This window comes from Pseudorasbora parva, chromosome 4 (genome assembly GCF_024679245.1).
Source record: "Pseudorasbora parva isolate DD20220531a chromosome 4, ASM2467924v1, whole genome shotgun sequence".
Taxonomy (NCBI): domain Eukaryota; kingdom Metazoa; phylum Chordata; class Actinopteri; order Cypriniformes; family Gobionidae; genus Pseudorasbora; species Pseudorasbora parva.
In genome coordinates, this window is record NC_090175.1 from 2,019,841 (window position 1) to 2,033,129 (window position 13,289).

Below are 13,289 nucleotides of genomic sequence, written 5' to 3' on the forward strand. Positions count from 1 at the left end.
TGTGTGTGTGTGTGTGTGTGTGTGTGTGTGTGTGTGTGTGTGTGATGTCAGAGTGCTGAGTGACTTGTGTGTGATGTCAATGGGCTGAGTGTCATAGTGTGTGTGTGTGTGTGTGTGTGTGTGTGTGTGTGATGTCAGAGTGCTGAGTTTCATGGTGTGTGTGATGTCAGAGTGCTGAGTGTCATGATCTGATATGTGTGTGTCAGGCTGAAGGGGGCTCTGCTGTTCATCACACTGGCTCTCATTGGCACCGGCTTCGCCTTCGTTAAATTCATCCTGTCGAACAAAGAGAAGATGATCCTCATGATCGTCATTCCTCTGCAGGTGTGTGTGTGTGTGTGTTTGTGAAATATCAGGACACAAATGTGTATAATAACATGGGTATGACACAGGTTTTACAGGAGAGGGTGTAATATGAGGACATTACCCATGGCCCCACTTTACAAAAGAGTTTTTTTTTTTTTTTTTTTTTTTTAAGTAAAAATGCAGAATGTTTTAGGGGTGTGTGTATGTGAGAGCTGACGTGTGTGTGTGCCTGTTTATGTGGTTTATGAGGACACAAATTTGTATAACTACATGGGTATTACACTGGAATTACACTATAAATGTGGTTTATGAGGACATATCAAATAGCTTTAAAAACATATTATATTATGTTTTTTTGAGAAAGTAAAAATGCTGAATGTTTCCTGTGATGGGTAGGTTTAGGGGCAGGGGCAGTGTAAGGGGATATAAAATACTGTTTGTATGGTATAAAATCAATTACGCCTATGGGGAGTCCCTGTAAACCACATAGACCAACATCTGTGTGTGTGTGAGCTGACTTGTGTGTCCCCTCAGGTGCTGGCGAACGTGTCCTATATAATCATTGAGGAGACTGAGGAGGGGGCGAGCGAGTACACATTTTGGAGAGAGATCCTGTTCCTGGTGGACCTCATCTGCTGCGGAGCCGTGCTGTTCCCCGTCGTCTGGTGTGTATACCATAGACTGTAAAACAATATGGCCGTAGTGTCCGTGACGTCACCTGTAGGATTCTGAAGAGCCGTTCTGAAGCGTGAAGTAGAGTCGAGCCGTCGCCATCTTGGCAGCGAGTCATCGCCTGTCACTCCCGGATAACAGAAAATGGGCAAAGAGGCGGGACGTGGGCGGAGCTTAGGTGGCGCAATGACTACAGACGCAGACAAACGCCAATCCACCTGTCAATCAAAGTGGCCATGCCCTTAATTAAGCAGAATTTTAAAGCTTTATATAATGTGACCGAATGAGTTGTAAAAAAATTCACCGCCTCACAGTCGTCATGAAGGTCAAAATGTAAAGTTGCTGTGCCGCTCGTCTCATGGCTTTTTATGATTGTGTTTCACAGGTCCATCCGGCATCTGCAGGAGGCTTCTAACACGGATGGCAAAGGTGTGTGTGTGTGTGTGTCTGTGTGTGTGTGTGTGTGTGTGCAACCATAACTATAACATTTCCCCAACACAACTATAATGATGACAGGAGCGATATCATGTGAATCACTTTCAGCGGATCAGAATCATCCGTCTTTAACACACATTTAATAAGCAGAATCAGTACAGTTAACTTTTAATAATAATAATAACAGATTTTATTTATAACGTGCACTTCATTCCGATGAATCTCAAAGTGCTACTCAAGTGATACTTTTACAGTTATCGGTGTAGTTACCTTTTGAGAGAGGTTCCTCGTATTGCGTATGGGAAAAACTCCTTTTCTCGAGAATGTGAAGCAAAACTTTATTAATAAATGTATCTATGTAAAGCGCAGTGCAGCTGCACGGCCATAGTCCGGCGCGAGGAGCGCTCTGATTGGCCGGGCCGCGGCAACTGCAGGAACCTATGGTGAGAGAGACCGCCGAAAAAGGGGGCTTATATTAGCATACAGGAGGCTATATAAGACCCTGATTCGCCATAGGTGTCAGATTTTATCTCCTTCAGCGACACCGTCGCTGACCTCCGGAATCAAGCAAACCGCCGTCGAAAAGCAACCAGCGGAACATTCCTGCAGTCCTGAGGACGCCGGATTCCCTCCGGGTCTCCGCCTTAAGCCACCTGCGTTCCAGCTGCGCCATCCGGCGTTATATATCCTTTATTCTGTGTGTCTATGTTGAGTGTGTGTGTTTGTGTGTGTTGCCGCTGCAACGCTACTTCTAGAGCTTACAGGCTTGTTCTATGGGAGGACTCTCTCGTTCCGCCGCGCTCCATATTAGGGCTGCGGAAAGACGGAGCTCTTCTCACTCTCCCTCTTCTCTCGTTCCGTCGTGCTGAATAGCGCCGCGGAGAGAGAGAATGTTAGAGGACATGAGCAAACTCAAGCCGAAGCTCTCTTCACTCTGCCGCCGCCGCGGCAGACGGAGACGCTCTTCTTCCGCAGCTGCCGCAGAGTTGTCCTCACTCTTACTCTTCTCTCGTTCCGTCGCGCTACCGCCGCAGACAGAGATTACTAGAGTGAATAGGCGAACTTGAGCCGAAGGTCTCGTCACTATACCGCCGTGCTGAGGAGGCGCCGCAGGCAGTCGGAGCTTTTTCCCCACCTCTTCCTCTTCTCTCGTTCAGACACGCTACCGCTGCGGACAGAGAATACTAGAGTAAATAAACTAACTCGAGCTGAAGCTCTCGCCGTGCTGAAGAAGCGTTTGGGAACAGACTTAGTTCTGCTCACTCTTCCGCTTCTCTCGTTCAGTCGCGCTACCGCCGCAGACAGAGAATACAAGAGTAAATAAACTAACTCGAGCTGAAGCTCTCGTCACATTTTACCGCCGTCGTGCTGAAGAAGCGCTGCGGAGAGATGCAGCTGTCCTCACTCTTCCTCTTCTCTCGTTCCGTCGCGCTAAGAACCGCCGCGGACAGAGAATACTAGAGTAAGTTAGACGAGCGAGCCCGGGCTGTTGGGTATGTCAAGAACGTTCTCGCTGCAGCGCGTGCTTACTGCCAAGGAAGTTGTAATGGCTGCCTTGTCATGATAGTGCGCGCCCCTTCCACAGCGCACGTTTGCTGACTAGAGCGCGACTTACGTCATAGCACGGGCTCACTGTTAGAGCATAAGGGCGTCGGATTATGGCTGCCAAGCTAAGCCTTTTTTCACTCTATCACTTCCAGTCCCCTTTATTCAGGTGGCTGGAAAGGTTTTTACACTGTAGACAAAATGTCCACTACACAGTGTGCACCCCTACATAAGCACTGTTAATTCAGCCCCACAAAATCACAAATAATTGCTCGTCTGCACACTAATGCTGTGTGTTTACCCCTGTGGACTGGCTCACTGGTTTGCACCGTGGGTATTCTACTTAGGTTGCGCGCCACTTCACATTGTTTACAACTACACTCAAAAGAGCTTTTACAGTCTGCACTCCTGCACCCAAGCACTTTTCACAAAGCCGACGGCCCGCCCCTGAATCTAATTCAACCCCTGGCTTCACGAGCCCAGGCCTGGCAGACCATTCCTGGTATATAATATTGGGTGTTGAACATATAAAACGAGGTTCTCGCTACAGTTTTGCTCGCAGACCCCCGCGATTCAAGCCGTGGTCGAGCCCTCAGTAAGAAGCAGTGTCAGTCACGTGCTTCTCGCTGAGGTGTTAAAACTGTTAAAGGAGAGAGCGGTGGAAACAGTGCACCCAACGCTAGCGAGTCAGGTTTTTACTGTTGCTAATTCCTCGTCCCGAAAATGGATGGCGGTCTCAGGCCCATTTTCCAGACATCTGAACAAAGCACTTATGACACGCTCGTTTCAAGGTGCTGACGGTGAAACAAATCCTCGCGCACATTCGCCCCGGGGATTGGGTTTTCACAATAGATCTGAAAAACGCATACTTTCACGTTTAGATAGCCCCCCACTACAGGCCATTATTGAGATTCGCCTTCGAGGGGCAGGCTTATCAGTACAGTCACTGTCATAGACTCAAGACTCAACGAGCGGCTTATGTCATAAGAACCACCACGTCTTGGTAACGTACATAAAATCGCCAGGGCAGCCGAGATCAGACTCTCTTCACTGCATGGCTAAGCATCTCCTTTTATGGGTAGAGCACAATCTGAGCTCCCTAAGGGCGGCTCACGTGCCAGGTATTCTGAATCAGGGTCCAGACATGTTATCCAGAGGACCCATGTCCCCAGGGGGGTGGTCCCTTCACCCGCAAACGATTCAGCTCGCACAGCACACGCTGCCCAATATTTTTCTGCAAACGCAGGGACGCCCTGGCCCATGTTTGGTCCAGACTCCCTCTGTATGCTCCCTCCGATTGCGATGCAGCTGCAAGCCAAAAAAAAAAAAAAAAAAAGATCAGGGAGACGGTATCCACTGTGCATTTAATAGCCCCACTTTGGAAGAACCACACAGAACTGATTCAGCTGTCAGACACAGCCCCATGACCCATTCCGCTGAGGAAATGCCTCCTTACGCCGGCGAAAGGGAAGATCTGGCATCCCAGTCCCGAGCTGTGGGCCCTCCACGTATGGCCCATCAACGGGTATCCGGGATCCTCTCTGACAAGTTATGAGCACTATTTCGGAAGCTAGAGCCCCTGCTATCTGGCAGCTCTGCTTTGAAGTGGTCAGTGGTTTTCTAACCAGTGTGCTACGCGAAACATCGACGCACACTCATGCGAACTGGCGGAACCGGAACTGGCTCGCTTTCTCCAAGAGCTAATGGACGCGGGTTGTTCCCCCTCCACGCTCAAAGTATATGTCTCCGCCATAGCAGCTAACCACGCTCCGATCGTGGCACATTCACCAGGGAAAAGTGATCTTATTGTATGTTTTCTTAAAGGGGCCAGGAGATTAAACCCGCCTTGCCCCTTCCTCAGTCCCTATTGGGACCTCGCCGTGGTTTTAGAAGCCGTGAAGGGTCCCCCCTCCTAACCACTTCAGAACACGAGCTTAAAGCACGTATCACTCAAAACCGCTTTTCTGCTGGCTTTGGCCTCGGTTAAGCGAGTGGGTGGCTTACATGCACTCTCCGTGAGCCCTTCCTGTCTTGAGTTTGGGTCCAGCAACTTCGAGGTTGTGCTCAAACCGAGGCATGGTTTTATACTCAAAGTGCTATCAACCCCTTCAGTAGGCAGGTCTTTACACTGCTTCCTTTACCCGCGTCTCAGAGAGAATAAGACGCAAACCTATTCTGCCCAGTCTGATCATTGTATCTAGAGCGCTCCGCCCCCTTCAGGCAGTCGGATCAGCTCTTCATTGCTTCGGTGGCCGCACTAAAGTTTGTGCTGTCATGAAACAGACTCTCACACTGGATAGTGGATGCAATCCCACTAGCATATAGGTCTAGAACCTAACCTGTCCTACAGGCGTTAAAGCCCACTCCACTAGAGGCATGGCCTCGTCTTGGGCTTGGTCATGTGGCACTTCCATGGAAGATATTTGTGCGGCGGCAGGCTGGGCCTCTCCGCCCACTTTTATCAGATTCTACAATTCGGAGGTCCCAGCTTTAGAAGCAGTGCTTTTCTCCGTCTAGGGCTCTATCTGCAGCCCTGGCAACACGATTGCTTATTGCGTTCCGCTTATACTCAATCGTTCATAGCACCATTACACTCTACCATAGATCCCGGTCAGGTGTTCAAACGAACCGACACTTCCGGTTCTTTCACTCTCCTTATGAAGCCCGCCTGTGTCGGTCTCTCTAAAGGTTTTTTGACTTTCCCTCATTCAGTTGGGGATTTTGGGTCAGTCAGCACACACAGCGTTTTACATTGTGTTCCGATATGCAATACGAGGAACCTCTCTCGAAAGGGAACGTACTCGGTTACTTTCATAACCTCGGTTCCCTGAGAGAGAGGGAACGAGTATTGCGTTCCGTGCCGTGTTCGTTCTTCTCAGGTGTCGCTTCAGTCGATTTTAAAACCTGACACCTATGGTGAATCAGGGTCTTATATAGCCTCCTGTATGCTAATATAAGCCCCTTTTTTCGGCGGTCTCTCTGGAGCGCCCCCATTGGTTCGCTCCTCTCAGCCGCCTCACCATAGGTTCCTGCAGTTGCCGCGGCCCGGCCAATCAGAGCGCTCCTCGCGCCAGGCTATGGCCGTGCAGCTGCACTGCGCTTTACATAGATACCTTTATTAATAAAGTTTTGCTTCACATTCTCAAGAAAAGGAGTTTTACCCATACGCAATACTCGTTCCCTCTCTCTCTGATAACGTACTCGGTTACTTTCGTAACCTCGGTTCCCTCTGTTATTGCTGGTGTCATCATTGTGTTAATGTTCTCAGTATAATAATCAGTTATTAATTATTGGTGCAGGTATCAGTATAATAATCGGTACAGGTATCAGTATAATAATCGGTACAGGTATCAGTATAATAATCGGTACAGGTATCAGTATAATAATCGGTACAGGTATCAGTATAATAATCGGTACAGATAACAGTATAATAATCGGTACAGGTATCAGTATAATAATCGGTACAGGTATCAGTATAATAATCGGTACAGATAACAGTATAATAATCGTTACAGTTATCTGTATAATAATCTGTGTAGTTATCTGTATAATAATCTGTGTAGTTATCTGCATAATAATCTGTAGTTATCTGTATAATAATCTTAGTAGTTATCGGTATAATAATCTGTGGTTATCTGTATTATAATCTGTGGTTATCTGTATAATAATCTGTAGTTATCGGTATAATAATCTGTAGTTATCGGCATAATAATCTGTGTAGTTATCGGTATAATAATCTGTAGTTATCGGTATAATAATCGGTGTAGCTATCGGTATAATAATTGGTACAGTTATCAGTATAATAATCGGTACAGTTATTAGTATAATAATCGGTACAGTTATTAGTATAATAATCGGTACAGTTATTGGTATAATAATCTTATTATTATTGTTAATTATTACACTTGTCTGTAAAATTATCCGTACAGTTATAATTATAGTTATCGGTGTAACTATCAGTATAATAATCGGTAGGGTTATCAGTATAATCGGTATAGTTATCAATATAAATGGTAAATGGACTGCATTTATATAGCGCTTTTATCCAAAGCGCTTTACATTTTTGCCTCACATTCACCCATTCATACACCGACGGCGATGTCAGCCATGTAAGGCGCCATCCAGCTCGTCGGGAGCAGCTGGGGTTAGGTGTCTCGCTCAAGGACACTTCGACACTTGATCAGGTGGAACCGGGGATTGAACCACCAACCTTCTGGTTTGTAGAAAATCTACATGAACCACTGAGCCACTGCCGCCCCCAATATAAGAATCGTTATAGTTATTCATTATCGGTAGAGTTATCAGTATAATTATCTGTATAGTTATCAGCATAATTGGTATATTTATTAATTATCGGCATAGTTATCAGTATATTAATTGGTATAGTTATTAACTATCGGCATAGTTATTAACTATCTGTATCTTTATTGTATTTTTGACAATTTGTTTGTACTTTGTTTCTTTGTTCTTGTTCTTATCGTATGCATAAAAAACACAAAAATAGATGTTTTATATTCATTTTGTTCAAATATTGCTGTTTGTTTTGATATAGATATTTTACATTTTCAGATTATAAACCAATGTTAATTAAGTTCTTAATTTTTCTGTTTATTATTTAAAAAAGTATAACAAAAATAACTGATAAGAATACCGTTAAAGTACCGGATCGATAAGCAGTATCAGTAAGAGTAGTAATACTGTTATAACCCGCTGAGGGCTGGATGTGTGTTTGTTTTTAACTGTGTGTGTGTGTTCTCTTTCAGCTGCTATGAAGCTGAAGCTCTTCAGACATTATTATGTGATGGTGAGTGTCCTCCTCCACGTGTACTCAGATCTCTGAGCTGAAGCAGAGTAAAAGCGGTGTGTGTGTGTGTGTGTGTGTGTGTCCTCAGATCATTTGTTACATCTACTTCACGCGGATCATCGCTATTCTCCTCAAGGTCACCGTGCCGTTCCAGTGGCAGTGGAGTCAAGAGGTAAAAATTCCCAATTAAAGGTGCAGTGTGTAACATTCAACACGATTCCTGGACAGAAATGCAATATCATTTACAGAACTGTTTTCAGAATATACATAAGCAACATTTCTCAAAGTAGAACACTGATGCTGGAAACTACAACCCTCTCAACTTGGTATTAAGTGTTAAAATTAGCAACACAGCCCAAACTATCAAATTCCATGTACTGTAAAAAAAAAAATATTAATGTTTAACTTAAAAAACTGAGTAACCTGGTTGCTTTAAATTTTGAGTTTATTGAAATTAAAAAATGTGAGTTGATACTTTAGATGAACTTCATCTCCAGAGGCGCTCTGAGAGTCACTTCATCAGCATTTTACCGTTTAATTTGAGAAAAAACTACCGTCATAAACGCACAGAAACTCAAAGCTCTTCACGACAACCTGTCAAAATGGCAAAATATGCTTTTCTTACTTAGTATGTTTGTCTTGTTTCTAGTCAAAATATCTAAAAAAATCTTACATTAAGAAACAATTACCAGACAAGTAAAAAATTTGTCTTGTTTTGGGGAAAAAATAACTCAAGGTTTTGGTTAAAATCCTTATCTTATTTTAAGCAAAAACTCTTAATTTTGAGTTATTTTTTCCCAAAACAAGACCATTTTTAAATGTCTAGTGAATGTTTTTTAATCTAAGAATTTAGATATTTTGACTAGAAACAAGACATAAATACTAAGTAAGAAAAGCATTTTTTGCAGTGTAAAAATCCAGTTTAACTTGAGAAATATATTAAGAGTAGAATTTAGGGACATCTCAATGTGATGGTAACACTAATGTAATAATTATAAGCTACCAAAACTTTATAACTTAAGTAATATATCACAATTTTTCTTTCATGCTTTAATTTTATCAGTATAAAGCTCAGTTGTTTGACAAAATAAGTTTCATTAAATTAAGATCAATTAGTGTTTTGTCTTCATTTGATTACCAGAAAATACACAACACATAATTTGAGGGAAATCTTTTCATAGAAATTTATTTAAAAAGAAATAATTATAATATTGATGTTTTTATTACTTAAATATAACTGCTAAATATTACAGTGAACAAACATCACAGACGATGGCAGACCGAGGCATAATGTCAATAACACTTCTATAAATGACTTCCAGTTATTGATGCGTCCCTAAAGGATTGAAAAAGGTTTTTACGTTGTGTACCGGTTAAAATGTGAACACATGCCTTCTGTTGTCCATCCATCCGTGCGGTAAGAGCGAGAGATTGGCGGATCACTTGTTTAAAATGGGAACGTTCGGTTAAATACACATTTGGCTTCTCTAGTGTTGAACGTTAAAGGAACACAACTTTTTTTTTTGAAGATAGGCTCATTTTCCAAGTCCCTCAGAGTTAAACAGTTGAGTTTTACCGTTTTTGAATCCATTTAGCCGATCTCTGTATCTGGCGGCAGCACTTTTAGCATAGCTTAGCATACATCATTGAATCTAATTAGACCATTAGCATCACGCTCAAAAATGACCAAAGACTTTCAATGTTTTTCCTATTTAAAACTCGACTCCTCTATAGTCACATCGTGTAATAAGACCAGCGGAAAAGGAAAAGTTGCGAATTTTTATTTATTTTATTTTTATTGACCTATATGACTAGGAACTATTTTCTCATTCCTGCGTTATAATTACTGAACTTTACGGCCGTCCCATGGGTGCAGCGGCTCAATGATATTACAGCACCTGAAAATATGTAAACTTCTGTCAACATAACCAGCGTGAATATCTGCTTTGCATAGAGAGCATGCCTTGTAACCATGGAGACGTTTGTGAGTGACGATTCAGAAGATATTGACTTTGGTGCAGATCCCGAACCGAAATAAGTTACACTGAAGATGAATCATTTTTCCATTGGTCTTAGTACACAATGCAACTATAGAAGAGTCAAGTTTTGAATAGGAAAATATTGAAAGTCTTTGGTCATAATTTTTGAGCGCGATGCTAACGGTCTAATTCGATTCAATGATGTATGCTAAGCTATGCTAAAAGTGCTACCGCCAGATACAGAGATCGGCTGAATGGATTCAAAAACGGTAAAACTCAACTGTTTAACTCTGAGGGACTTGGAAAATGAGCCTCAAGCAAAGGAAACGAGAGACTGACATGTAGAAAAATCTTTTTTTTTTCTTCTCAACTTTACTGAGTTTATGGATATGACGAGATGCGCACAAATGGTTGAGTTACTCAATTTCCCGCCAAAAACCATCCCGACTGGTCTAAAATATAAACGTATAACAGGCTAACCATAGTGAATCAGGCTTAGATAAAAACAAGTTTTGGAAGGATTGACCATTTAAAGGTGCCGTGTGTACATTTTTGAGGCATCTAGTGGTAAGTTTGTGAGTTGCAACTGCTCACCCAGAGGTGGATAAATACACACCTTCATTACTCGAGTAAAAGTACAGCTGGTCAAATATTACTCTCTTACAAGTGAACGTTGTAAAAACAGATTTTTACTCGAGTAAAAGTAGTGTTTGTTTTCCAAAGTACAAAGTTTAAGCCAGTCAGTGACGCTCCATCTGACACACTAGCATACGACTAACTTAAACTCATTTAAATACTAAAGTTACAAAGCTCTTTATAAAGCTGCTGTCACTTTAAGGCCGAATGCACGGATCCAATACACTGATACACATCTGATATTCCCACACTGTTCACCTTCACTGAAGACAGAATCAACTTTGTTTATGTGAATACTCCACTAAATGAGCATTTGGACATCCGTCTTCTTCCATTTTGCTCTAAACTATAAATCAGTGTTTAATAAATGCTGTGAAATCATTGAACTTCACGAGACTCTACAAGAGTGATTCCTGAAAGGCTTTCTGCAAAAACCCAAACACCTTTTAAAGAAGAAAAAAATCATCCGCTGACTTTCAGAGCTGCGACAGAAACGACTTTCAAATGTCCAGCTTGTTGTGATGGATTGTTCTGAAACGCGTTGAATAAGCTCGATTAGCAGGCTTTAGCTAGCTTGTAGTCTCAATAATATATCGCTCAAACTGAGTAAAGAGCGTTTTTTACAATTTACCAGATTGTCCGACCTCCTCACTCACTTTCTTCCCAGCAAGATCCTTTTTATCCCTGTTTCTATAAAGTATGAATGTATCGCACAGCTCCGGGTCGCCCCATATGATTTGGTCCTCATTTCACTACTAGAGCGAGCTCCTGATTGGTTAACACGGCGCGAATATCCGGCAAAGTTCAGATATTTCAACTCGCGCAAATCACGAGTTAAGCACATAGAGAAGCTACGGTGGCCCAGCAGAGAGTAGCTAGCCCTCTGTAGAGAAGTTTGTCACTTTAGGGCTACCGTAGAAACACGGCGGCACAAAATGGCGGCTTCACAGTAAGGGCCCCGCAGTGTGTGTAGATAGAAGCGGCTCATTCTGATGTAATAAACAAATTACGGCTCTTTATTTAAGGTCTGAAAACAGAGTTATGTTGCATTTCTGTTATAGACCCTCATAAATGTTGCACACTGCTCCTTTATGCTCAGGAAATAAAGAGGATAATCTGTGGAAATGACTTTTTTGAGCCCTGGTGTAATTTCTTCTTTTGCAGTTTTTGGTGGAGGTTTCCACTCTGATCTTCTTCGTCTTGACGGGATTCAAGTTTGGTCCGGCTTCAAATAACCCTTATCTCCAGCTGCCCCAGGACGAGGAGGACCTGAAGATGGACAAAGCGTAGGCCTCTCTCTCTCTCCCGCTCTCTCTCTCTCCTCTCTCTCTCTCTCTCTCTCTCTCTCTCTCTCTCTCTCTCTCTCTCTCTCTCTCTCTCTCTCTCTCTCTCTCTCTCTCTCTCTCTCTCTCTCTCTCTCTCTAGCTCTCTCAGTTCAGTGTGTGATATTTCTTCTCTTTTCTCTCAGTGTAACACAATCGGGAGCGTTGGAAGGCATCCAAAAGGTCAAGAAAATGTCTAATGGCCACGAAATACAGCGAGAGGTTGCGTTGTTTGTTTCATGTCCAATAGGGGGGCGGAGCCTGGACTTTAAACCCCTCCCCTTCCAAAGGTTGTGACCATGGTAACCACAGACTCGCTATGCAAGTGAAATAGATGCACCGGATGCGATTTCCGTCAGATTTTCCGACGAGCTGATTTTCCCGAACGGACTCTGGGACGGTGGTGATGGAACGAATCTTTCGCTTTGGTTTACACTTAATGATGTGGTCACTCTGCTCTATACGTTCATTTTCTTTCATTCCAAAGATTTACAATCATTATACTGGATGTGCTCAATTAATTTGATTTTAGCCTTCTTTTATTTCCTATTATTATTTAACCGAAGCTGTTTGATGCTGTTTATTTCTGGATTGATGCTATTGTTTGTATATGATGGTTTTCTTTTTCTTTTTGGCTGCATATTTTTGTTGTTGTTGTTCATAAAACAGGTTGGTTACCCAGACACCATCAGTTGAAGAAAGTTTTTTCTTTTGTCTCAGACAGATGGAATATAATTCGCCTTATTCACCTGGCAGCCATTTTGAAAACTCTAACGCCGTTGTGGGGTACACAAACCCGGGAGTTGGACTCAGATACAGTACTAATCAGTAGCAGCATTCTGTGTCACTCACTTTCTGCCTGCTGTGTGAAACATAATCATGTAATGCATCACTGATAATATGTTTATGTATATAGTTTTTTTTTTTGTTAATGTTTTTTTAATTTTGCTCCTAATGTAATTTCTAATGTTATGCCCTTGTTTTTCCATACTAACAAGCAGGCCATTTGTATTCCTCCATACCAATAAATGTACATAGTTACCTTTACAAACCTAGACCAGTGTGCCTATCAATGTTTTTGAATGACTTATTTCTTTCTGATGTTCTGACCAGTTGTAAAGTTATGAAAGACATCATCCATGTGTAATAAAATTGTACTTTATTCTTTAGATAAATGGACATTTTATTTTACATATATGAAGATCCAGTAGCTTATACATACACATCTCTCCCACATGTAAATTAATTGTATCAACTATAATACTGATCTGCCCACGTTGACACTATATGATAAATTAAAATAAGCTGATAACATCACCGTTTTCTCCAGAATGACTACAGCCGAATGAAATTTAGTTGCAATATTGTCCTGTTTAACACCGTGAAGCTGCTTTGGAACAATCGGTATTGGAAAAGCGCTAAATAAAGCTGACTTGAGATGTCCCAGTCTTGCTACTGCTTGAGTCTTTCGAACTTCGTCTGTAGTAAAATGCAGAAATTACGACCAGGATCCCTTCTGATATTTTTTTTAATCCACTCTAATGTAATCCCTTATCCTCCGGAAAACGGTGAAAGGTTTGTCCTCAGTTG

At 42.3% G+C, this 13,289-nt stretch overlaps 1 protein-coding gene across 1 annotated transcript in view; it reads left to right on the forward strand.

Annotated features, from left to right (window-relative positions):
* The window catches only part of LOC137072683 (protein GPR108-like), a 25,308-nt gene extending 12,554 nt beyond the window's left edge, over window positions 1-12,754 (forward strand). The window contains exons 12-18 of the mRNA XM_067440599.1: window positions 207-324; window positions 841-971; window positions 1,364-1,407; window positions 7,722-7,762; window positions 7,851-7,934; window positions 11,542-11,663; window positions 11,846-12,754. Of these exons, the coding sequence (XP_067296700.1) occupies window positions 207-324; window positions 841-971; window positions 1,364-1,407; window positions 7,722-7,762; window positions 7,851-7,934; window positions 11,542-11,663; window positions 11,846-11,996 (691 nt within the window). The 3' untranslated portion in view covers window positions 11,997-12,754. The remainder of the gene's footprint in view (window positions 1-206; window positions 325-840; window positions 972-1,363; window positions 1,408-7,721; window positions 7,763-7,850; window positions 7,935-11,541; window positions 11,664-11,845) is intronic.
* Window positions 12,755-13,289: the final 535 nt, after the last annotated feature.